The 26,218-nt window shown below is 38.5% G+C and overlaps 2 protein-coding genes across 6 annotated transcripts in view; one reads left to right on the top strand and one right to left on the bottom strand.

The window, feature by feature from the left end:
* Positions 1–216: 216 nt before the first annotated feature.
* On the bottom strand, positions 217–12,988 carry nol8 (nucleolar protein 8). Its single transcript, XM_040004620.1, has 18 exons — positions 12,860–12,988; positions 12,067–12,195; positions 11,635–11,697; positions 10,709–10,787; positions 10,302–10,458; positions 9,838–10,124; positions 9,073–9,329; positions 7,032–8,497; positions 6,394–6,597; positions 6,112–6,225; positions 5,898–5,994; positions 5,332–5,464; positions 5,157–5,240; positions 3,625–3,920; positions 3,382–3,523; positions 3,080–3,141; positions 2,739–2,821; positions 217–1,444 (listed from the first exon to the last, which is right to left on the bottom strand). The coding sequence occupies exons 2-18, from the start codon at positions 12,185–12,187 to the stop codon at positions 1,385–1,387; spliced, it is 3,705 nt and encodes a 1,234-aa protein (XP_039860554.1). The 5' UTR covers positions 12,188–12,195; positions 12,860–12,988; the 3' UTR covers positions 217–1,384.
* Positions 12,989–13,074: 86 nt separating this feature from the next.
* LOC120716976 (centromere protein P) overlaps positions 13,075–26,218 on the top strand; it is a 142,350-nt gene continuing 129,206 nt past the window's right edge. Inside the window, exons 1-7 of one of the 5 annotated variants that reach the window (XM_040004774.1) lie at positions 13,075–13,182; positions 13,279–13,414; positions 14,270–14,424; positions 14,499–14,653; positions 15,114–15,202; positions 17,708–17,796; positions 25,463–25,559. In XM_040004774.1, the coding sequence (XP_039860708.1) occupies positions 14,270–14,424; positions 14,499–14,653; positions 15,114–15,202; positions 17,708–17,796; positions 25,463–25,559 (585 nt within the window). In that variant the 5' untranslated portion in view covers positions 13,075–13,182; positions 13,279–13,414. The other 4 variants (XM_040004739.1, XM_040004748.1, XM_040004755.1 and 1 more) reach the window with 4 other exon arrangements.

Genomic DNA, 26,218 nt, shown 5'->3' with positions numbered 1-26,218 from the left:
GTTTCAGTTACTTTGAATTGTTTTTCAAAAGTCTAGTTTTTTTTTCTTATTTAGCTTTTAGTTAACTACAGCAACATTGGTCTATATACAACAGATATGCTTTTTCCAATTATATTTTATGTTTGTGCTCACAGTGAGAATAAAGCTCATCTTATCCTAAATTGACTCTTCGTTAGACTGGACTGGTTTGAGTTACGTGTATCTAATAAACTTTTTCCCATAAACTGAAAGCATTCAAATTATTTTACAAAACACAAAGGGAGACTGAAACCTCTCCTCATAGTGACTTTCATGAGGTAACAGGTCCAAAGTGGCGACAGGAGCTTTAATATTCTCATTCAAAGTGGCTCATCTCAGAAGTGCGGAAGACCAAACCCTACACAAAAACAAACAAAACAAAAACAAATAGAATAATAACAGAGAAAATGACCGCCAGTGCTACCCCTCAGCCTCCTAGTAGACACATATGTAGCATCAATTTCAAAATCCTACATCCTGAAGTTAGTACATTCAAAAGATTTTCAGAGGACTTAACCTCTGACCTTGAGGCCGAGGTCACTGGAATTTGAACTTGTGTGAGTTTAGTAGATACACCTACGATATCAATTTGAAAATCCTAGGTGTCTTCCTTCTCAAGTTATGGAATTTACAAGATTTTCAGGTAGCTTGACCTCTGACCTTGACCTTTAGCTTGAGGTCAACAAGATTCAAACTCAGGGGAGAGTTTTAGTAGCTGCACTATGGTATCAATTTGAAGCTCCTACATCGCCTCATTTATGAGTTATCGCACTGACAAACTTGAGTGTTCATGCTGCCCGCCCAGCAGGGTGACAACAATATCCTATCAGCCATTTACAGGCGGAGGGGTAAAAATGGTGAGATTTAAAAAAAAATGATAATGATAAGATAATATTCCTGAAACAGAAACAATGGAAAAGAAAATGTTTAGTTAAGTTATACCTTTCATTTTCATTTATTCTTATTTTAATTTGAAGAAGCATATTTATTTATTTGTCCACTTTTATAGCAGGTTTGGTCCTCCATAAGTGGGAGCTGCTGCTTGTATGAACTCATGTTTTTCACAGCAGGTAACACCTGCTGTTTACAAAAACCAAAAAACAAACTTACTACAAAATATCTCATCAAAAATATTAATATCCACTAAAATAAACATTTAATCTGAAACTCTGGACGATCTTAAACATTCAGATGAGTTCACTGTCTTTGGCAGCCATCTGCTCTCCATCCTGCTTACTGCTACAATCAGTCCGAACCAAAAAATTGGCACCAAGAAAGGAGAAATGATCGGTCAGGCATGAATTCTGTCAGGCACGAATTCAGGGCAGTGAGTGCTGAAACACAAAGACTTCATTGCCCACAATCCTCAGCTCTTCAGGGAGGACGTCAGCTTCCTCCGAGCATCCTTGTGCTTCTTGCGGTACTCCTGTGAACACAGACGGGAAAGCCGAAACATGTTTACTGAATAACTTGAGCCACTTTACGTCTTCACTCCTACATAATTATCAGACTTGGCAAAGACATTTTTATGCACCTACAGATTTGACTTGCATGAAGACAAAGAGTTGTGGTTGGTAATGGAACTGTCTGACAGTGCTCATAAATGCTCCCACGAACAACTTCAAAGAAAATGTTGAACTCATAAACAGTATTTTTTTTAAAGCTCTAATATTTTTATCTAAGTTACTCGTCATAGAGAAGAATTTCTCCACAATCTGTCTCTTCAAAACTTTAAAACACATCTTTCTGCTCCAATTCTGTCTTCTTGATTACTTTCATCCATCACGGGCTAGAACTTTGTGAGATCATGCGGTTAGGACGACAGCTGGGTTCGCTGCTCTTGTGGGTTTCTGGGCTGATGCCTTGCCACTGCAGACGTTTCTCACTGCCGCTGTAGCTGGGTTTCAAGATCATTAAGTAGACCACCTGTCAGTGCCTGGTAACCTGTCCAGCATTCATTCTCTCAAGCTATGACAGCTGGGACAGGCTCCAGCACCCCTGCATGCCTGAGCTGGATAAGCACTAAAGAAAATGGATGAATGGACAGACAGGGAAGCTTAAGTTTTATTTAGAGAGATCAGGTCTGCTGACACCGAGGCCTCAGCAAGTAATACAGCCAGGTATGAAGTCGAGGAATAAAGGCTTGTTTGCACAAGATGTTCCCGGTGAACAGGCTGTAAGGCCTCTAAGCTCTGTGGCATCACATGTCTTTACAGGGTAGAAGGGTGACCTTAGCACCACAACCTGTGTCTTGTTTACTTTTATTGTCTGAGCCAAAACACAAAGAAGTTGCAATGTGTACCAAATGATTTATACTTAGATGGCAGTTAGTAAACCAAATAACTCCAGAAGGTGGGTAAGAGGTGTATAAGTCACAACTCTCTCTAACACTGCCTCACTGATTGGCACCTTAAGGTACTCAATTACCAGTATTAGCAGCAGTGGTTTTAAGGGGAGTGTAGATATGTGCCTTTTTTGGTCTAGATGAGAGATTTTACTGGATTTTTTCAGAAAAACTAAAAAAAACATAGTGTTACAAAAACAGTCTGGCAGTGTAATAAAGTTATGATATGCAATGTATACCACACTCACTGTGAAAACAAATTGTGGAGCTGTGTTTCTCATTAAAAAAAAAAAAAAAATCTTAAAACCGAAGATTTAGCATCTAACAAGGTTTAACTTCTTGACCGGTTTTAGCAGTGTTCATACAAACTCTGTACCTGTCTGAGTGCGCTCCTCCTCTCCTCCCACTGCTCCCTCTGCTCCTCCAACTCAGACACACGCCAGAACAACTTGGGACCATCTAAAGGAGAAAACAGTGTTCAGATCACACATCAGAAACTTTATCAATTAAAAAAAAAAAAAAAAAAGCAACAACAAAAATTTGGAAATCTCCACTGACATGAAACTATATCTGCAGATCTAACCAGCTGCTGGATACCAGTTTAATAAGTTCTGTCACCTCTCAGTTTGCAAAAAAAATGTACCCACACACATGTTGACTCTCACAGACAGCTAATAAGATCATTTTCTTTTATTTCCTTTGGAATCACCATCCTACCTGTCAGTCTGTCATCATCAGGGTAAAAGAAGAAGAACTCAGTGTGTGACGGCATCACCACTCTGTAAAAACGCAACAAAAACACACAAAAGCTCAGATCATACTGTATTTTCTTTGTATCGATTCAACACACCTTCAATCTCCTGTCTCCTTTCATAACAATCTCACAGTCACATCCACTTCATGCTTTGATTGGTCAGGTGTGTGAAAGCAGCTGTGTTAATGAACCAAAAATAACTGGCAACAATGCTCTCATCTTTCTCATAAATAGTTCCTAATCAAACACAGATTGTTTTTCCTACTCTGTAGTTTTAGCTGTGGTGTTGCCTTGCTCCTCATCTTCCTCCTGCTCATCCTCTTCCTCCTCTGAGCTGCTGTCATGGAAACGTGGGTCTTGATGCCATGACACCTTTGGAGCTTGTATGGCCTCTACCTTGTAGTCGGCTGTTTAGAGAAAAATGAAAAGATTAAAAACAAACAAACAAACCCAAAAACAACAGCATTCATGTATTTGGAAGATTAAGATCAGTTCAGGCTCTACCTACCTGTCTCTTTACTTCCTGTCTCTGTGTCATCTCCAAAGAAGGAAAATTTAAATCCACACAAATCCTCTTTTTCCGCACTGGGAACAGAGAGCAGCGGGGCTGACTCTTCCTCCTTCTCTTTACGCTCTTCTTCTTCTTCCTTCTGGTCCCAGTTCATCTTCTCTTCTTGTTGATCTGTCTCATCCTTGCTCTGACCGAACACGGTCTTCAGGTCACCTGACACGTCGTAATAAATCTCTTTAGAAACCTCAGGAAGCTTTTGAGCTTCCTCACGTTTCTTCTTCCTGGCAGCTTTGCTGTGAAGACAACAGATCACAGGTTGAATTTTCTGGTTCCCTGCACATGTGAATGCTAAAAACTTTATTTTATTATTGTAACTTTGCAAAAAGCATATTAAACCATTTATTGACATAAATATTGAGTACCGCAAAAAAACAACAACATTACAAACATTGTTAGAATTCAGGTTTAACAGTAAAACCAGTACAATGATGACACAGAGAACCATAGTTATGATTGTGATGCAGTAGGGTGAAGTTTCTGCTCAGCTGCAGGTGGAGAGGTTGGGCAGAGTGATTCAGGCAGAGGAGTGAGGGAAGGCTGAGTGACACTTGAGCGTGCCCGAGGTCTTTTTAAGAAGCACACAGCCATTGTGTTGTTTACAGTGTGTGAGCCCAGAAAAATAAAACCCTGATATTCCCTAAATGTAGTCTGTCTGGGTCTGTGCTGAGCTGACTTACAAGTAGTAAAGTCACTGTTATATATTATTTTTACTTAGGTAGTTTCTTGTCAAAGTCTGGCACCTACAATAATAATGATTATCTGATGTATTAAATCCATCTGCTTTGGCAGGGGCGCTGGAGCCTATCTCAGCTGTCTTAGGGCGAGAGGCGGAGTACACCCTGGACAGGTCGCCAGTGTGTCGCAGGGCTTGTATTAAATCCACTGCGGAAAATAATATCCAAACAAATGTACTACTTGTTTGACTGAACAGTGTTTGTCAGAAACATCTTCCCGCTTCTTTTTTTAAAAAAAAGTGAAATTTCCATCCCTTACTACTTTTTCTGATCTAGTTTTGAAGTGTTTAGTGGAAACAAATACCATAGAAAGAGTGTAGAACAGCGGTCCCCAACCTTTTTTGCGCCACAGACCGGTTTATATCCGACAATAGGTGTAGTGGATAAACACAACAAAATAAAACCAGTACCGGTACCCAGAAAAAAGAAGATTTATTCATAACACACGGGAAAAGACGGAGTTAATGATAAAAACGATTTAAAAAAGTAAAGATAAAAACCCGATAGAAACCCTGAAAATCATAAATTTCACACCCGAGCATCAACTCTCGCAGCCCGGTACCGGTGCGTGGCCTGGGGGTTGGGGACCGCTGGTGCAGAAGTTTCTACTGGATTTCTCTAAAACAACAAACTACAAAATCCTAGAACTATCCATTAAGCTTAACACAGTGTTAATATAGTTTATTTAGAGAACTTAAGAAAAATAGGTGGAAATTCATGTTTCTGAGCTTGTACCTCTCCTTCTTGACTTCCTCTTTCTTGGTCTCAAATGCAGCATGTTCTTCCTTGCTGGGGTCGTAATGAAGCGCTGACACATCTCTGCAAACACACAGTCACACAGCTTTAAGTTTCTTTATTTTCTCCACAGTGAATATGACTTGTTCCAGTTCAGAAGCTGTGTGAAGCTCACTTGAACTTCTTGGCTTTGCCAGCAGTCTTGCTGCTGCAGTGTTGTTGGCCAAGAACACTCTGCAGAATAGACAGGGTCTTCTTCTTCTCTTCCTCCAAATCCTCATCATCTTCCACCAGGGTTTTCTTTGTCTCTGAATCACAAACACGTAACAAATGATTCTTAGAATCGAAGATAAAGAAGTGTGCATGATGTACAACATAAAGAGGTTGTGTTACAGCACAACTAAACTGGTAAAACCTTTCTGTTTTCAAACAGAAAATTAGCTTGACTGTTTTGTTAATAAAAAAATATTTTATCTATAACATCTGTGTAATTTCAGGCCAGCTAGTGATGCTTTAATAGACTGATGATATTTTCCATATTTCAAAAGGATTTATGTAGCTTCAGAAAATAAAAGCACACCAAGGTCCATAATATCTCATAGGAAGAAATTAATGGTAGTTGTGTTATGCTGTAAATAACCTGGCCCGGAGCACATAAAAAAAAAAAAACCCACAGGGTTTCTCCATCTTGATCTACTTTCCTGCATTTACCAGCTACTGTACCTGCATCCACAGTCTCACCTGTGTCCTCCTCTTTAACCTCTTCATCCTCCTCCAGAAAGCGAGAGTCCATCCGGAAACGCTCATCTGTCCCGAAGCGAGACTGCAGCGCCATCAGCTGAGCAAATAACAACAAACCAATATTTAGTGCGAAGTTTCGAGTTTGCACAAGTCCACGGTTGAGCTAAAACATTATGACCACCTCTGTGCAACAGTGTGGAACTGCTTTTCTCACCTTCTGTCCTGCTTGACCCTCAAACTGAGGCTTGATGTCAAACCTGCTGCCATCCTCCTCATCTTCATCGTCACTGCCGCCAAACAGCTGAGGGCCCGATGACTTCAGACGCATCTGAAACACACAAATGCAAAGTTAAAAAACAGCCCGTTTAGAGCCACATTATCACGATCAGTTAAGATGTCTACTGATAATAACCATCTTTGGTGAAATAAAGGTGGATGAATGCAGCTTTAAATTCTTATATTCCAGTTCAGAGACCTTAGCTCAGCACTCACTCACCTCCGCTTTTACTTTGACACTTTTATTTGCTGTGGCTTCATCACCAGTGGCCTCATCCTCTGATTGGCCGTCCTGGAAGAGTGTCTTCCTTGATGCTAAGACCTCTGAGTCCATCCTCTGCTGATCTCCATCGTCATTACCATCATCTTCTTCATCGTCAGAGCCAAATACGATGTGTTTCCCTGCTCCTGCCACGGGAGCATCCTAATGAAGATACAGCGTTTTATCATTATCAGTAATTATTATTAATAAATAATACGAATTGTGTCATAAGAAAATCTGAAGCCTTCAGCACACAAAGAGGACTAAAGTTTTATTGAAACTTTTCTGCCTGCTTTTAAAGGTAGTGAGGAATATGTAGATATACTTGACATGTTTTTAGGTTCTTAATATCAGAAAAAAAAATATATTTAAAAAAAAACAAACAAACAAACCATGAAATTTTACATTAATAATGAAAAATTATAATTCTGTGTTCTGTCCTACAGATTAGTTTGTTTGTTTGTTTTCCAAAGAAACATCAATCAAAAACCCTTCCAAACTTCAAGTACTGCTTTGATTTTATTAACTAGGTTAAAATAATTCCAAACTAATCAGTTTATTACAATAACAATCTTATAAACACGCTGCGCTCTCACCAGGTTGGCTAGTGCTCCCTGGATGAGTTTTTTATGTTCTTCGGCCTCTTTCTGTCGTTGCTGTACAGCAGCCAGCCTCCTCATGTTGGCCTGTCTCTGCCGCTCCTCTTCCTCCTCAACTCCTAATGCCATCCGGGGGAGTGCCGGCTCTTCCTCCTCCTCCTCTTCCTCACTGGTGGAGGTTTCACTGTTCAAAGCTGCTTTCACACCCCCTTTAGCAGAAATGACCTGCGGCTCATTCTTATCCTTTCCAGATGAGCTGCAGGATGAAGGTGAAGCCTTGCCTGCAGATTTAACATTTACAACAATCTGACTGGAGTTCACCCTCCCCTGCTTCACTTCGTCCTCCTCTTCTTCACTGCTAGACGAAGACTCAGTCTCAGCCTTTTCTGTGTTTACACAAACTTTAGTTGTAACTTTTTTTAAAACATCAGGAGGAACCATGTCTTTTATAATCTTTCCTTTTTCCTCCTCCTCCTCATCACTCTCATCTTCATCATCATCATCACCATCATCACTCTCATCTTCATCATCATCATCATCATCACCATCATCACTCTCATCTTCTTCTTCTTCATCATCGTCCTCCTCTTCTTGCTCACTGCTGTCCGAAATCTTAGTTTCTGCATGATTCTGGTCTCTTACGCTTGTGATGGTTTTGCTGTCTGTTTCTTTGTGAACCAGTTGTGTAGAATCAGAGTTCATCTTCTGTTTTTTAGCCTCTCTTCCTCTTCCATCATCCTCCTCCTCGTCTTCCGATACCTCATTCAATGCTTTTGTGCCCTGGAAGGCAGGCAGTGGTGCTGACGTGACAGCTTGTCTTTTCCTCTTTTTCTTCTTCTGTTCATCCTCGCTGCTGTCGTCCTCCATTATCATGGCGAGGATCTCTTCAGGCGTGGAGCCTTTCTTTGGAGCAGGTTGCTCTGCAGGAAAAGACGGGAAAAGCGTTTCTTGTTCTAGTCCAGCTCCGAGGAAGCTGGGAGCTACAGTCTTTGAGTTCTGCTGGGCTGCCTCAGCTAGCCTCTGCAGGTCAGCCAGGGAGATCTCCAGATGGGTGATATTAGAAAACATGGCTTCATAATCAGAGTCTGAACATGAATCTACCGAGTCTACTTCATCACCCTCATCTTCCTCATCCCTATCTGATTCTGATGAGGACGGCCTTACGACAGGGAGGTCACGAGTTTTCTTATTTAGCTTCTGTTCACTAGAATCCCTCTTTTGCTGCACGCAGGACGGTTTTCTAGAAGTAAGGTGTTCTTCATCATCTGTTGATCCGTCCTCTTCCTCTTGCTCTCCAGCTTTTCTCTTCTTCTTTGTTTTTCTCTTCTTGTCTGTGTTGTTTCCTGAGAGGTGCTCTGCTGTTGGGGGAGTATGTTTCTCCTGACATTTAGCAGGAGGAGGTTTCCTCGATGCAAAGAGTTCATCTGTGTCAGCAGAGTCGTAGTCATCCTTGTCTTGATCACCTGGAATCACAAAGAGGAAAACTTGCTATTCCAAAGATCAATTTTTTTTCTGGGATGGAGAAAATGACAATGATTCACTTATATTTAATTCTATTATTTTTACTGTAGTGACTTTTGACATAATTTGGTACTGATCAGCGTCACTCAATGAAAGAACATCCCTGATATCATGGTTTGAATAAAGCTAATACCGCACTCTTCCCTAGAAATCTGCATCCACACACGCACTACATAGAATTAGCAGTCAATGTGCCACAAAAATCCACATATAAAAATCAGGTTACTTGATGTAATCTGTTTAAGAATTTGGCATCTTTTCTGCTCGTCAAAGTACAAATAAAATCACACAAAATGAAACCTGTGGCTTTCATGGTTACTTCAGTACAACAGGATCCTGTGTGAGAAGTCTTTGTTATTGCATTTTTGCACACGTGAACCTACATGTGCATTTGAAAGTAAAATGAATAAACAGCCATAAAGTTAAACTCATCACTTAGGTAGAATTGTAAATATAAACAATGACAAATTTGAATTTTTAAAATGCACAAACTGCCTGTTTCAAACACATCTGTTACCTTTGCATGCAGATTTTGCTAAGAAGTCATATCCAACCACTTCCAGATTATCCTCCTCCACCTCCTGCTGCTGTGGTGTAACATGGGAGGTCTGCTGAACTGCCACCAGCCTGCGGATTTCCTCTTCTGAGTCGGCATCGCTGTCAGTAAAGTGTGTCCACTTCTTCTGTGCCAGTCTGTGGTTGTTTTGTTTTTCAAATCCGTTGGTGAGCTGATGAGCCTCAGTGCGATTGACAGAGTTGACAGGGTGTTCAAATCTAAGGTAAATCAACAAAAGGAAGGGACACTAAATATTCATAAACTGGTATTCCAAAAACCCAGAATCCATGAATCAGAACGGATTATTGAAAGCTTGCAAAGCTCTAGGAACATCAGGAAATCTGATAGGAACCTTTGAGAATTAAAAAAAATTGGAAATATGGAATGTCAGGAACAAGTGTGGACTTCTAACAAGTTCAGAAACCAGGTGGCTTGAAGAACACAATAAATCCATTAGAGGTTTTAGTAATTAAAAAAAAAAGAAGTTATCTTAACTCCAGAAATAAATATGTCAGAATCACTTGTACCAGCAGATATCCCTCATAATTCCAAAGCTAACACCTGGGCATCCCAGAAATTACAGAAAATGTCCAGGAGGCAAAGTGGATCGAGGAAGGAAAATCTAAAATCCCAGAGGCCCTTGGAGACAGAAACCAACTGAGACCTTGTGGATTAACCAAATCAAACCTGGTTTACTTGAATAGTCTGAAAAGGTCACATGGATACCTGGTTCTGCCAGAAACATTGTCTGTCCGACTCTTCTTGGGTCTCCATGGCTCACATGGGGGGAACTCTCCCCGCCTCTTCTTACTGATTTCATCATCCCCACCCTGGACCTCCCAGGTGAGCTGGGTCACAGGTGTGGCCTCATCAGGGATGGTGTTTCGGTCCAGTTTGCGAATATTGTGGCTGTATTTCGATGGGTCGTACTTCAGGTTTCGAGATTTGCTGCCTTTCTGACTTCTGAGCTGCAAGATGGGGAGGACCCGTCCAAATTTACTGACCACCCAGTCCTGAAACCAGAGGACAGTCAACACCAACCTTAAGCCCTTAAAACTAAAATGTAATAATTTATGTTAAGAGGATTCAATTTTTAAAAGAATTGGTTTCCACATTGTGACTACATGACCCCACAAGAGAGCAAGTGCATTCGTTATAATCATGTCTTGAGGGAAAGAGTATGACTAGACCTTGTGTCCTGGGATTTCGGTCCCCGGAACCGCAGCCTTCATGGTGAAGTTGTCCACACCAGCTTTACTCAGTGAGTCCAGAAGCTTCTGTCTCTTGTCCTCAGCTGCAGGCTGTTGGAGACGCTGCTCTGCTGACTCCTGCCGCTCCTGAGCCAGCCTATGACACAGTCAATACAGAGCTTTTAGCTCTCAAGCTAATAGATATGAATAATTTTCTACAGGTACAGAGATCAAATTTTTAAGATTGGTGAACATAAAATCCAGAATTTTCAAACCAGACAATCAACAGTTGTGAGCCTTGATATTAAAGTCTGAGTTAAAAAAAAATCACCCCCCTAATAATTCAATAATAATTTCCACTTTTCTGTTAGTGTTAGATTTACATGGCGAGATCGACGTGGTTGTACCTGTGCAGGAAACTCTCTTTTGCTATTTCAATCTGCAGAGTTCCCCCTTTCCATTTAGACTTGTTTAGCACTGTCAGGCCTGCAGAAGAAACACACCAATCTCATAATGCAACAGTTTTTTTTTAATGTTAGTTTAGAAAGCAGACTGTAGAAAATTTACTCAATGGTGCAAACAACACAAACATAATTCTCACTGAAAGTGTTAACTACATGTTTAGATGAAGGGTTCCTTCAGTTTGGCGGATGAGGCGTCCCACTAACAGTGTGAATGAATATTAGTTACATAAGTTAGTTAACCCTGTGAGGTCTAAGTCATCACTGGTGACAACTCCAACCCTATGCTCACAGAATATGTTTGTTTTCTCCAAGGTTTTGGTAAATATAAAACAAACAAAAAAATAATTCTCACTGACACACATAAGAAAGTATTTACTTTTTCCCCTCAAAATAGTCATCTGTGCTTCTCTCAATTCTTATTTAGACTTAAATATACTGTAACTACGCTTCTTATTCCTGGTTTTTATATATATTGCTTTTGTTGTGTTGTATTTGTGTTATGGACCTTGGAACATAACATCCATCCATCCATTTGCTTCCGCTTATCCTTTTCAGGGTTGCGGGGGGCGCTGGAGCCTATCCCAGCTGTCTTAGGGCGAGAGGCAGGGTACACCCTGGACAGGTCGCTAGTGTGTCGCAGGGCTAACACATATACACAGACAACCATTTGTACTCACATTCACTCCCGCAGTCACGCCTGTGGACAATTTAGAGTCTCCAATTAACCTAACCCCACTTACTTAGTGGGGATGACAACCCTTAAATCCTAAAACACATGTTTAGAGTTAGAAGTTTGGGGTTGTCACTGATAATGACTTAGACCTCGGGGTTAAATCTGAGGATTTTCAGCAGCAGCTATGGTCACTTACATTTCTTCAGGTCGGCATCTGAAATATTGATGTTGACATAGCCAAAGGTTTTATAGGGAACACCTGCAGGAGGAACAATAAGATTATGAAGATGTAAGAATTCATAATGAACAAAACATAATGATCATAAAGAAGTTCAAACTTTAAGTATGTTTTCTTGTTTTAAAAAGAAATGCACAGTAAAATAAGAAAATGCTTTAGAGTTTAGTTTTCTTTGTATTTTAACTTTTAACAAATAAAGTTATACATAAATGAATGCTGCTGGTTCGTTAATATCAGATGCCTTCCAATACAACAATTGTACAAGTACCTGATAGTGACAGTGCTGAATGTGAAAGGTGATTTCAATAAAATTAGATAAACAGAATTTAAACATCGTTACTGTCACCATTCTGGCTGTCAAAGTGTGTCAGTGTATACTGGATTCCTCACCCTCTGGGTCTTTCCTGGTCCGGAGCTCCACATCCTCAACGGCTCCAAACTTTCCAAATCGATCCTTCAGATCCTTCTCAGTGACCGTGTGGCTTAACCCACCGACGTACAGCCGCCGCATTGCTGTGACTGTAAGTATAAGGTGGCTACACTTTAAAAAGCTTTGTAAATTGATGTTCAGCTGATCTACCAGGCATAGTAAGTACACTATCACTACCTCGCATATTTTACACATTTATAAATACTGCATACATAACCATTTGTAAAACATGCAGGAAAGTCATACAAAAAATAAATTCATATTCAAACAAAAAGGGAAAAGCAAAATGCTTCTCATAAATCTACAGATACTCTCACTGCTCGCATGAAAGATCAGGCCAGATGAGATCTACTCGTCTGTACGGTTCTGAATTGTATTTTACTGTTTCTAATATTGTGTCCACTCCATTGCACTGCACATTGTGCTTCTCAGTAAAATACAGCACAATCCAACGAAATTACAAACCAAAGACTTCATAATAACTTTAAAGCTGAAACACCTTTTAAAGCAGCGTCCAAAATGAATAAACTTAAGAGGACTGGACTGAGAGCAGAGCCTCAGGTTTTAGCTGTAAGCAACTGAGTGGATCCAGTAAATCCATTTCAGCCTGGAGGAACTCCAGAAATAGAGCATAACATAAATCATAGAGCGTCTACTACATATATGATCTCTAAGTGAGTCGATTTATAACTACTCTTATTTGTTATCGCGAGCATTTTTACATAAAAAGTCCGAAAAGCTACAAATGTTTACCTCACATGTATCCAGCTGGTGTTACCACAATTTCTGTCCGGAGCTGAGGTCCTGCAGATAAATCCGTCCGTAACATTTTTCTCGGGAACCACCCAAATGTTCCGTAGACTCAACGGTGGTTTAAAAATGAATAAATAAACGAACTCGCTGCTAAGGGATGCCGGTACATTTTTTAATTATAAAAGTGTTTACTTAAGAAAGCTAATTAACATATAATTGTTATATTCCATTTTATTGATAAAGGAGAAAAAATAATACACACTAGGTACAGCTGCGGATTTCCATTATTTCTACGTGGGGTGAAGGAGTCACCCAAATTCCTGGTGGGCTATGATTTTGTGGCTCATTTGCGATGATAAAACACTTATATGTACTTTAAAATGCAAACATGTATACAACAGTAGTATTTGTTTTAACAGAGCCATAGTGCTGGCGTGACTGTTATTCAAGGAGGCAATTTCTTCCCCCCTCGGATTTTAGAAAAGTGGTAGAATCCACAGGGCGCGAGTTTCCGAAGTGCTCGGTTCCATCTGCTAAGAAACGGAAAACAAACAGGTAAATACAGATAATCATTACTTAATAATGGCAGAACTCTTTTATATCAGCTACTGACATAGAACTGTGAATTGTTAAAAACACTTCTTCTTCACAACGGAAACAGCTGTGGAAAGTTAGCTCGAAAGTTTGTCTGTTGTTGTTAACGTTGTTGTTATTTTTATAGTGTCTCGTTAGCCGGGATTTACTGGTTCAACTAATGAAAGCGTAACCACTTTGACACCTTTTTTCTTAACTGGTGCGTTTATAGTTTAAAAGTCTCGAAAAAGTACCTCTTGAGTGGTGCTGTGTTCACTTTTCACCGTTTCAGTAAATTCGTCTGACTAAAGTTAATTGAAAGGGAGAGGATAAAATAAGGAGTTTCACCAGTGTCAAATAAAGAGAGATTAATTTTGAATTCAAATGCAAAGCTACCCTATTAGTCCAAGCGTCATGGATTCCTATCACTTCACTCTGCAAAGCTGGATTAACCTAAACTGGAACAAGCACCCATGACGAGAGAGTTAAGAGAAGGAAAGTAGGGTTGTTTGTGGTAAAACAGTGATTTTCTGTTAGAGTCAAAACCATTTCTTTATTGCATCCAATAATTAGTATAAAATTATTGGTTGATTAGATTATTAACTGATATTAAATGAAAATTAGCAATGTCTGTAATATAATGAAGTTGATCCAACTTTTCAGATTGAAAATATGTAATTCTTCTAAATACAATTTTTTTTCTTTCTTTTCCTGTAGATTTGTGGTTTTAATCTGTAAATTTCAAATTGATACTTTTTTATAAGTTATAAAGTTGTGCTGGCAAACTAATATGCGTGTCTTTGTTTTAACTAAATCATTTGATTTTTAACATTCAAGATGGAGAAGATGAGTGATGAGAACACCGAGGAGGTGAAGGTGCTTGAGTCTGAGATCGAGCGTCTTCAAGCTGAAGTTGAATCGCTGCAGCACCAACAACAGGAAATCAATAAGGACATAACGTTCCACTACAGCCAACAAATGGAAAATGCTCTGTGAGTTTAATTTTTGTTCTGCATTTTGCGAAATCTGTCTACAGCTTTACATCATAAATTATTTGGCTTCACAGAGTGTTCATGTGCGGGCAGAGACAAGAAGGAGGGAAGGAGATGGTGATGTCCAGACTCAAAGAGGAGCTGGAGGAGCTGGAGGAGGATGTGAAACTGCAGACAGAAATTAATGGCATCACTTTGAACAGCTGCACCACAAAGACTCTACAAAACAGTAAGAGCAGGGTCTCAAACCACAGTCTTCACTGCCATCTGACCTGTTATGTATTAAATAGAAGATTAAGATTCCATCAGAATATAAATCTGATGCATCTTAATTATTTATGTCATTTAGTGTTTTAATTTGTTCCCTGTGTAGTTTAGTATATAATGTATTTTTATTTTATTTTTTGTTGTTTGATTTGTTTTTGTTTGTATTTTTGTTTGTTTTTTCCCATTATCTGCAAGGTTTTGATGAGCTAAACAATATTCATTTGGTTTGTGCCTGCATGATTGACACTGATCAAAAACGTATATGTGACTGTATGCCAAAAAAGACAGGCTTCTACCATGAATGTAAATAATACATGAACAACATTCTTTTGGAACACAGTGCACTGTAGGCTTTAAGGTCCCTTTAGTGGATTTTGGTATGAAATGATAGATCTAAAAATAATTGCATTTGTGTATGTTAGGTGGCAGAAAGCTGGTTCAGCAGCTCTCTTTGTCGGGTAACTGCTCTGAACTGGTCTTCCAGGTCGAGTTTCAGCTTTCCGAGATCAAGGTGAGTTGTTATATTTCCTTCCGTTCTTGTTTATGGATTGTAGTTTTCCTCCAGTCTGAAACTGTTCATCGAACTCTTGCTTTGATTTTTGCAAGTACTTTTCAGCTTATTTTATCTTGTGTCCATATTTCTAACCCATCTAGTGTCTGATTTTCTGCTTTTTAACCTATTATTATTATTATTATTATTGTTATTATTATTATTATTGTGTAACCATATATGTAGCTGTCACTGTGACCCAGACTTGGTGTTTAAGTCCAGTTGAGTCTGCATGTTGTAGATATGTTGGCTCAAATACTCAAAATCTCAGTCTTAATAAAACTTATTATTTTAAAAATTAACTAAAATCGTGGCTTTAGCTTGGGACTGTATAGATTATTAGTTGTTATTGTTATAGGCTATTATTATTATTAGTATTCACATGTATCTCTACTTGTCTTATGCACAATCTGTTTAAGGTTTTGATCATACAAAGACTGGTGTTGCCTTAATTTTACTCCACTTTAATTTGCGACAGATGAAACTTGTTTCAATCTTTAACTAAAGTAGAAAATAAGGTATATAAACATTCTCAGAGACAAAAACCATACTGAATTCTTTCTGGAGTGCTGTGTCCAGCCAGCAGAGGGTGACAAAGCCATGTGCCTTAGTGTTTCACTGATGAGTGGTGTTGTTTTACAATTCTTGTGATGATGTCTGATATTCAGTAACAATAATAAAACTATGATTATGATATTCACCAGTAGCTTACCTGGGAAATGTTAACATGTTTTAAAAGGCTGCAGGTGCCTGAACACAGTATCCTCCTAAATGATTTGTAACTTGCAAAAATGGCTAAATCAGGTGTATATTTATTTTCAAAATTGTGAACGTAACCGAACACACGAGGACAACTTTCAGCACTTGGAGCTCTTTCAGGCTACATTTGTATCTGTAACAAAAAAGTTCTGAAGTTTTATATCCTACCTCATATCTAGGCGTGTTAGAATCCCGTTTTTGACTGTCACATAAAAAAAAAAAAGACAATTCAACATCAGCTAATAGTGTAAATGTAAAGTTAACAGTAATTTTAAATTTATTGTGCAGTATAATGACCAATAAACCAGCTTCATGTTGGTCCAGAAGTCTTCTGGTTTTAATTTTAGCTCATTTGGCCACCAGTGAAGCTGGGCTTTAGGGATAATGTATATAAGCTGTTTCGTGAAGTCATTTAAGATGCAGATTTTACCCATACCTTTTGACATAAGTAACTCAGTAAAGAGACATAAGTAACTCAGTAAAGACTTTAATTGTTTGTTTTCTGGTTTTAATTCTAACTGCACTGACTATTAGAGCAAGCAGATGGTTTTATTTAAAGCTTTTCTCCTGCATGGCTCACAAAATGTTATTAAAATTACAATTATCCAAAGGGTTTTAACTTGTTTTAATGAGAATAGTAATTGTTTTGTTGATTTGAAACCGTCTCTTCTTACCCTTAATTGTAGTTTAATGTTTACTGACCTCTTTATTGCACCTTAATGTGGACTAGCACAACTTCCAGTAACCTTAAATTGTTTTGTTTGTTGTAACACATTGAAACCAATCTTGAGAGTATCTCCATATATATATATATATATATATATATATATATATATATATATATATATATATATATATATATATATATATTTAAAAAACACCTTTTTCATTAACACAGAGAAAGAGCTGTTTAGTCGAAGCCAAATTCAGCATGAAGGCTGGTGGGGTGGGGTGAAATGGCTAACCTAACTCTGTAAAACATTTAGAAATTTACCAAAGGTTAGATAAAAATCAAGGTTTTCTTGTATATTTAGTTAAAATACAAACAGGTGAGTAAAAATAATACATATTATGGATTGTGAATGCTCTGAACTATTTCTTTAGAGCATCAACTGGGCCCTTGGCTTTTCCTGAAAATATTTTCCCCAATTTAATAAGGCTAAATGATCAGTTTTGTTTTGCTTCTCACATTGAGGGAACTGAAAAACAGGCTTAATTTGTTAAGCTATTATGTGTCACCACTCATCTGCCCATTGTTTATTACCCGCATTTTGCTCCTGATCACATTAACGATGATGAAAAGATATGGTGAAAGTGTAGCTTAGAAACTTGACTGATTATATATCAGTTATATAATATAATATATATAGTCCAGACACTGAACTGCAAATGCTTACTCAGCTGTTTGAATCTGTAAGAGAAATGAAACCAGTTTAACTCAAGAATAATTATATAATAGAGATTAAAATTCAAGAGGAGATTTGAGTTCAGTCACTTCTGTTGTATTGTTTTGCTTTGCTTTTGTGAGTTCTTATAATTGGACAATAGTGAAATCCGAAGGGCCATGCATGACATGTCAGCGTGACATTCTCTTAATCTGACAAAGTGTTTAAAGCAGAGCAACACAGATGGGTGAAACTGGTCACTGTAATTAAAGTGACTCATTGTGCTGTAACTGAATAATGGATTGTGTGTTATTTCCTGCAGGACAGTGAGAGATCAAAGAGGACCATCGGCGATCTGAATGTGGTGCTCGATTCAAGTGACCTGCAAAACTTCAGCAGCTTCTTGTCAAGGTGAATGAATTAACAGTTAACCTGTGTTCTAAAGAACTGTACTCAAAGGCAGAGCTGTTCACTTCAGGAAGAGCAAAACATGAAGAATCATTTAAATATTGAGTAAGTGGCATGTTTTTGGACAGACATTTCTTAAAGACATTTATAGTGTTCCACCTGGTTGGTCACATAGAAAGTGACAGAAAAAGTAATGTAATGGATGAAAAATTTGGTCTAAATAGACATGCTAAATACACATGTTCCTTAACTTCCATACCTTTGGCCAATTACTGTGGTCAGTTTCTCATTTATTTACACTCTGTCTGTCTGTCTGGTCCAGCTCCACATGTTTAATATTGGTTGTTATCCCTGTCAGAATGAAGCTGCCTGTATAATTTAACTGAAGTGCTTATTAAAGTAGATGAAATTGTCACACAGCAAACATCTCTCTTCAGGCCGAACCTTCTCACTCACACTTACTCATTCTTGGTCTCACAAATGGCAAGCCTTTCCAAAGACAAACAGCACAGGTGTTACTCATTACATTTATAAAGGCTGGATTCCTTCTAGGTGTGTTGCATACTGGCACAAACACCTGTAAATGGAGCAGAGCCATCTATAATATTAATTACACCCACTCTTTTCCTGCTGTGACTGTCCAATGTATCTGAGCTGAATTTGGTCTTATTATAGGCTTACTCAGTGATGCTTGGAGCTTTAGTCACTGTTTTTCCCCAGCAGGTGCTTTTTACACAGCAAGAAAAAAATGTTAATTGCTATCAAACCCACTGGGTTGCAAATTATATTTCTGTCTAGAATCCCCATTTAACCTTTAATAAGGTTTCTTCTTGTCTTTAAGTAATGTTCCACCCTTATTGTCTTCTACCAGCTGAGAAGTTCAGGTTTATATTGTAGGGTAAAGACCCAACAATATTAGAGGGAACACCCTAAGAATCCCACTGTCACCAAGTGCTTCCCTGATGGTAAAGGAGAAACCTTTTAACAGGAAGAAACGTCCAGCAGAACCGGGCTCAGGGAGGGCCATCCATCTGCCATGAGGGGAAAGAAAAGAGAGCCGAGGGAGAGAGTCAGAGTTTAATCATTACTAATGCTGGTTTAAACCTCTAAATGCAATAGTGATGATTAAACACATGGAAAGAAAATTGTTGAGTGAAGAAGAAATACTCAGTGCATCATTGGAAGCACCCAGCAACCAAAATCTATTGCAACATAACTAAGAGATGGTCTTGGGTTATCTGGTCTAACCCTTACTGTAAGCTTTAGCATAAAAGAAAGTTTTAACCTAATCTTAAAAGTATACATAGTGTCTCTCTCAAATCCAAACTGGGAGCTGGTTCCACAGGAAATGGACCTGATACCTGAAAGCTCTGCCTCCCAGTCTACTTTTAGAAACTCTAGGAACCACAAGTAAACCTGTAGTCTGAAGCTAAGTGCTTTTTTGGAATAATCTAATACTGTTAATATATGACAGGGCTTGATCATGCAGAATTTAAGTTCAGGATTTAACAGTAGGCCAGTGAAGAGAAGCTAATATGGACTGTGGAAAAGGTTTGACACCATGGTCTAGTGAAACTTTTGGTTTTGCTTGTGTGTTTAACAAGAGAAGTGCATGTTTCTTTAAAAACTATAGCTAGTAAGTAAATGACAAGTTATTAACAGTGCCTACGCACGTATTTGTGCGTAAATCAAGCGCATGAACAAATCAGGATTTATTAGTATGTTCATGCCTGAATTTGTTCGTACTCTAACACTCAAACAAATTTAGAGGGTTTTTGTGGCCAGGCAGGTGGTTGTGGTTCAAATATCTCACTGTTTCAGTCTGCAAATACCAAAGTGCCCTTAAGCAAGATACAGAACTCAGAATTGCTTCCCATGCATTCATCAGAGTGTGAATGTTGTGTGGGTGAATGAGACGTGGTATATAAAGTGCTTTAAGTACACAGTAAAGTAGAAAAAGAGTAGAAAAGTGTTATAGAACCAGTCCGATTGCCATTTACCACAAATGATGGCCTGGCTCTGTTAGGAAATTTCAAACACAAGTCTTTAAAATGAGTACAATATACAATATACAATCAATATAATTTTTTTTTAAAAAGTACTACTAATAGTAATATTAAATATTTTTATTATTATATCTTATTATTTCTTAGATTATTGATTGTTTTCCTAAACACCATAAGCCACCATATGTACAGAATTGCAATCAAATAGATAAAAAATATAATTGCATGTAAGCAAAACAAAATCGTAAATGTAGTCACAAGGTAGTTTTTAACCTTGTGATTTAAACCAATTCCACCACTTTCTCTACTTCATCTTGAAGGAAACGGGTATGCAGATATTCGTTTATACACAAGTTGGTAAGAACAAATAGGCTGGTGCACACATTTCATAAATCCAACGGTAAATGTGTTTTGTGCTGGATAAGTACATTCCCACAAATACTATTTATTTCTATTTCTTCATTTCTTTTTTAATTCCATTGAATCTCCTGCTGTGCTCTGAGTGAACTAGATTATTGTTGCGTGCACCAAAGTGGTGCATTTTAATGGAGGAAAAGGTTAGGAGACCCTGTCCCCTAATAACTAGTGTTGCCCCCTTTGGCTGATATAACTTCAGCGAGACGCCTTTTGTAGCCTTTTACCAGTCTCTGACATCGATCAGAAGAAAGTTTGCCCCACTCCTCAACACAGAATTCTCTCAGCTGTGTGATGTTTGAGGGTTTTCTTGCATGTACAGCCCGTTTCAAGTCACCTCACAGCATCTCAATAGGATTAAGATCAGGGCTTTGACTTGGCCATTCCAGGACTATGGATGTCTACTGTTCTGGTGTCCAAATAATTCAATTTTAGACTCATCTGTCCAAAGAACATTATTCCAGAAGTCATGGTCTTTGTCTACGTTCGCTCTGGCAAACTTCAGTCTGGCCTTAATGTTTCTCTTAGAGAGCCAAGGTTTCCTCCTTGCACACCTCTCATGAAAATCAAACTTGTGTTTTTCTGATAGTAGGGTGATGCACTTTCACATCGACAGTAGCCAGAGCCTGCTGTAGTTCCCATGATGACATTTTAGGATTTTGGATGACTTCTTTGAGCATCTTGCGATCTGCTCTTGGGGAAAATTTGCTTGGACGGCCAGACCTGAGCATGATGGCAGTTGTTTCGAATGTCCTCCACTTGTAAACAATTGATGGTGGTGGAATGGCTGATGTCGAATTCTTTTGAGATCTTTTTAAATCCCTTACCAGACTCATAAGCAGCCACAATCTTCTTTCTGAGGGCATCAGACAGCTCTTTATATCTCACCATGGCGTTCACTTCAACACTTCAACAGTCAGGAGCACACCAAACTAAATAGGGCAAGGCTCCTTTAAAATCCTGGTTAATGATGTACTGATCATGTGCACCTGACAAGATACACCTGTGTGTGTGATTTTAACCATTTTAAGTGGGATAATAAGTGGGGGTGTCCTAATTTATTCCTCACCAGAAATTGCATTCTTTTAAAATTACATTTCACATAAAGTTTTAGAAAGGCTTATCTTATTTTTTAATTGTTTAGTTATATTATTTGGATCCCTCAGTATCATTAAACTTGATATTAAATATCCACATCTCCAAATATATTTTAAGTATACAGGCTTTCAAAGGGTGTCCTCATTTTCTCACATGACTGTATATTATGGTATTTTGCTGTGCAGACGAGCAGTTTTCTGCTGTAAAATCAAACTGATGTTCTCTTTGTTTGTGGATTATAGACTAAACGTGGTTTTTATATACCCAGGTGCATTTTCTGTCCCTATGACCGCAATCTGCCAGAAAGCGCCTGGTCTGTCAGTGAATCAGCAGCAAAGAGCAGAAGTCTGATTTGCTCTATATCTGAGGCCAGACCACATCTGGATTGTGTGGCCCAGTCTGAAGAATTTGGCAAACAACAGATGGAAAAATACTTGAGATAATGATTCAAGACACTGGTGCCTTGTCAGAAACTCTCTCTCTCTCTCTCTCTCTGTGTGTGTGTGTGTGTGTGTGTGTGTGTGTGTGTGTGTGTGTGTGTGTGTGTGTGTGTGTGTGTGTGTGTGTGTGTGTGTGTGTGTGTGTGTGTGTGTGTGTGTGAGAGAGAGAGAGTCTATCCAAATCAGATGGATAATCTTTGTAAAATCAATGTGGTCTGAACTGTTGAAGATAAATACTGACAGTAGGACCTTTGTTCATTGTATTAAACCAGCGCACATATATTGTTTTCACATTTGTCCCACTGGCTCACTGAAGTGATCTCTTAACTCTGTTAGTATTAAAAGTAGCACAGCACTTCTCTGTGGCCACCCATGTTTTGATAGTATTCACAGTGAAATACAGAATCTCTGCAGTTACTCAAGGCTGTAAAAAGTGCTGAAGGTGAGAAAGATGCTGCGGATTGTCATTATTAGCTAATAATGAGTCATTTTGTATCTGTATTGAGAGAAACTTTCAGGCAGGTGAGGTTATGTGTTGGCAGCTGTACAGCAGGTTACAATACAACTGTTTCAGGCTTTTAAGTCAAGTTTAAATAAATTTGCTATGTAATATCTTGGCGTCTTCAAAACCGAGAGGTTTCTTTGTTTTCGGGGGTAACTGATGTGAAACACTGTTGGTGTTCTGCAGTCTGGGATAGATTTAAAGGACTGGATTTAAAGAAGATTATATCAGACAGACTCTTTTATAGATGTTTGTCGTGTGGAGATCCAGGCCAGCTTATTTATGAACTGTTTTGACTTCTAGCCTCCAGTGGGGGAAACACCGTCAGGCTGTCAGTTTTCTGAAGTGCAGTTTAACTTGTCAGACTGATTGTGTCAGGAAATTGTGCACACTGTGTTGAGGTCATTATAGGAGCAGGAGATATTCATCAGCTTTGCCTCTCAAAGACAGATTTGTTTTTTCAACAGCTGTTGCTTTAAAGGTGCAGCAACTGTTATGTCACGTGTGCATCTTTTTGTACAAAATGCATCCAGTAATTTGGAGAACTTTGCATTATTAATCCTGTAAATCCAAGTCATCATCGGTGATGACCCCAACCATATCCTCCCAGTATGGTTTGTTTTTTGTTTTTTCCTTCCAGATCTTACTTGATAGCAAGCTGATTGGATTTACTACCAGTGTACACAGAATATTTTATAGATTCTTCAGAAGCAGTAGAACTAAATCAGTCAAACTAGGCATTGGTCCTATTCTCCCTCTCTTTTCCTCTCTCTGTCTTTCTGGTCCTCCTCCATTATATGGCAGGGTGCTGCCATGTTTCCATCAGGTCTGTGTGGAATAACATCATCTGGAAATTTAACCCGGCTGCCGTCTAGCCCCGGGCCCCCATGGAAAACTCTGGAAATCCTTTAACTGAATGTCCCACTTTCACTCAGACAGACCAAAACAAATACTTTTTTTTTGCCATTTCTGTTATGACATACAACACATTATATAGAAGTAGGCATTTTTTTTGCAAACTACCTCTTTAGACAATGTATTTCTTGTATAAGTATATTTAAATTACAATTAAGATTAATCACCAAGACAGCTTTCTAAAACCTGTTTTTACCTATATAAGTTATAATAATTTGACAACAGTCATTTAAATGGATCTGTCAGGACTCTCTTATTTGTTTAAAGGTTTATCTTGTTGAAAAAGCATATTCTCAGGGCTTTTAAGAGGTTTTCCAATTAGTTAGGTGATATATTTAGAGGGAAGTGTTTGGTGTTATTAATGTATTTCATGGCAGAAGAATGTCTTACCTGAGCCTTTACAATCTGCTACAGGCTAAACCGGCCTCATAAAACAATTTTACTACTGATTAACTTTGACATAAACAGGCTCAAAACAAATGGTAACAACTTGAAGTCTGCAAATAAAACTTGCAAACTCTCCAGCAATATCTGAACTTATAATTGTATATTTTAATCGATTGCAACTTTCACTTTTATTCAGGTCAATATGGTGTCTAGAGCAGGGCGATATGACCAAAAATATTTATCACGATATACATTTGAAAATTTGCGATAACGATATAACTGACGATATAATTGACACTAGACAAAACACTTTACAACTCCACAACTTTATTAGTGCAAAAAGAAACCCAACCCATCAATGTATTTTCACTTAAACAAGCAGCTTTTATCTGCATTAAAGTTATATAAAAATTTAACAGTGCAAGTGCAAATTCCTTGCTCACAGTTTAACCAAAAGGCATTTCCAATGGAAATTGGCCGACATATCCTCAGCATAACCATATATAATATCCACAAAACTTAAAAAGAGGTTATACACACACAGTACGGTAATATTATGTTGAAGCACAGTATGTATCACTCCGCGAGGCTCCTGCCTACGATAGCCGTAATGCTCTGACAATCCATCAAGCGGTGCGGGTTCGTAGCTTAGCAAAGTTGTACTAAATCATTCGACTGGCTTTCGAGTGCCGTGTACCACATAAAATCGTTTCGAGGTCAGTGAACACAACCAGAATTCATACATAAGGCACATGGGATTATAAGGGGCACTGCCGATTTTCAGAAAAATCAAAGGATTGATTTTAAGTGTGCCATATTTTCCAAAAAACATTGTAATAACGACGGCCCGCTAGCATGCGCTACCAAAAATAGTGCTTTGTTGTGTATCTGACGGACTAAAGCTAACCCAGTTCCACATCACTGAAGTTGCAGCATTTTTAAAAACCAATTCTGGTTCATCTGTTTCATTCAACGATCCACTTTCGCTCTTCTCATTCTGCGTCGCCGCCATGCTTTTTCCGCTATGTGCGTATGAAAACAAAGGCACTGCGCATGCGCGTTTTACCCATATTCTATTGCAATATTTCATTTTCTTATCGTTGCCCAACATTATACCGGTATTACTGTGAACGGTATGATATGGCCCAGCCCTAATGGTGTCTCCTTTTTCCAGAACAGTGGAGAAATCAAAACCTAGTTTTTATGTTCATTGTATTTATTTATTGCATGAAATTGTTTAGGTGCTGTCGTTAAAATTATAACATTAAGAAAACCCTTATGGATTGCTAAGTTGTTATTTTCTTCAAGATTGTTTATACAGACATTAATGGCAGTAATGATTTCCAATTGTTGTAACTTGCCTCATTCTCCTCATACCATCAACCAAACAAACCAACCTGACACTCTAAATAAGCTACAAAATTTTCCTGCTCCCCCTTTGACATCACTGCAACCGCTTTCCTCCACCACCACAACCAGCCATCTGTAGGCTGCTGGAGGATATTTACTCTTACATAAAATAAATTTGTATGGAGTGACTAGCCTGGTTTATGACCAAATTCCTGTCAAAGTAATAACCATACCATCAAGCTTGTACTGTGTTTTAAGTGCAAACTCTCAAACAATAGCACACTAACATGCATGCACACTTTGAGTCAGTATTTCCAGGATACTGTTGAGGATTGTGATAGCTTAAAAAAGTGTTCTTAATGATTTTTGCATTCTGCCTTTGTTGGCCCAGTAAGGGCAAATTGGCATACAAAAATCAAAAGAAGAGAGGTGCACAAGGTCCCTGTTTGGAATCAAACTATGAATGTTAAACTCATGTGGCATGGGCTGGAGCCATTTGGCTACTTGGTGGGGGACTTAAATAAACTGCTTTAGTGATCTGTGCAATGTAATTTCAGGGTAGAGGAGAGCAGGGATCTTCTGCTATTCTTCAGGACCTTAAGAACTTTTTCAGACAGATGTGATGACCGAAGCAGAACTTTCCAACAATTCCAAGTAAGTGAAAACACACATGCACCAAAATGGACGGTCCGGCAAACTCGCCCTCACAAACCTAACAAATTTAACCACCTGATCTGTACGTCATGAGCTAACAGAGTAGCTAATCAGACCCATACATATTGCCAGTAGGCATCCTCCTCTGCTTTTGAGCAGGCTAAGTAGGCCATTGTAGTCGATAATAAATACAGAGAGATCATGTAGACATCTAGTGGTATTGTGAAGAAGTGCACATAGATTATCTAGATAAAGAGCGGTTTGGTTAAATGTGAGAGAAATTTAATGGAGACATATGTCTTAAGGTTAAACTTGGTGAATGTACAAAGAATGGCTATGTGGATACCTAGGTGAATCGATATAGGTGGAAAAATGTTCCTGTTGATGATTCATCATTATGGGTCATCCTTTATATTCTATGTGAGTTGTCTTTTTTCTGTTATCTGATTTTCAGAGAATATTTTTTATAAAGTGAAAATAGTGAAAATACAACACCTCCAAAAAGTGACACTTACTACAGAGATAGACAATTGAAGAGGAATGAAAAGCGTAGAATACCATGGGTTAATGCAGTAGGTGTGAAGTGGTGCGGGCATGATAATATGAGATATTAGGGTGGGACTTTGTTGAAGAGGTAGCAATGAAATATCAAATAGTAC

Source organism: Simochromis diagramma, unplaced genomic scaffold (genome assembly GCF_900408965.1).
Source record: "Simochromis diagramma unplaced genomic scaffold, fSimDia1.1 OVJJ01000320.1, whole genome shotgun sequence".
NCBI classification, from domain to species: Eukaryota; Metazoa; Chordata; class Actinopteri; order Cichliformes; family Cichlidae; genus Simochromis; species Simochromis diagramma.
The sequence above is the reverse complement of the archived record's forward strand: the minus strand, read 5'-3'. Positions and strand labels throughout refer to the sequence as shown.

Bases quoted from the DNA above. Each gene is read 5' to 3' on its own strand.
- nol8 (XM_040004620.1), bottom strand. From the start codon at position 12,187: ATGCGGCGGCTGTACGTCGGTGGGTTAAGCCACACGGTCACTGAGAAG. The intron at 9,330-9,837 runs GTATCCATGTGA...GATTTACCTTAG, and splicing joins AATGTTTCTGGCAGAACCAG to ATTTGAACACCCTGTCAACT. The intron at 3,142-3,381 runs GTAGGAAAAACA...GCGTTTTTACAG, and splicing joins ACCACAGCTAAAACTACAGA to AGTGGTGATGCCGTCACACA.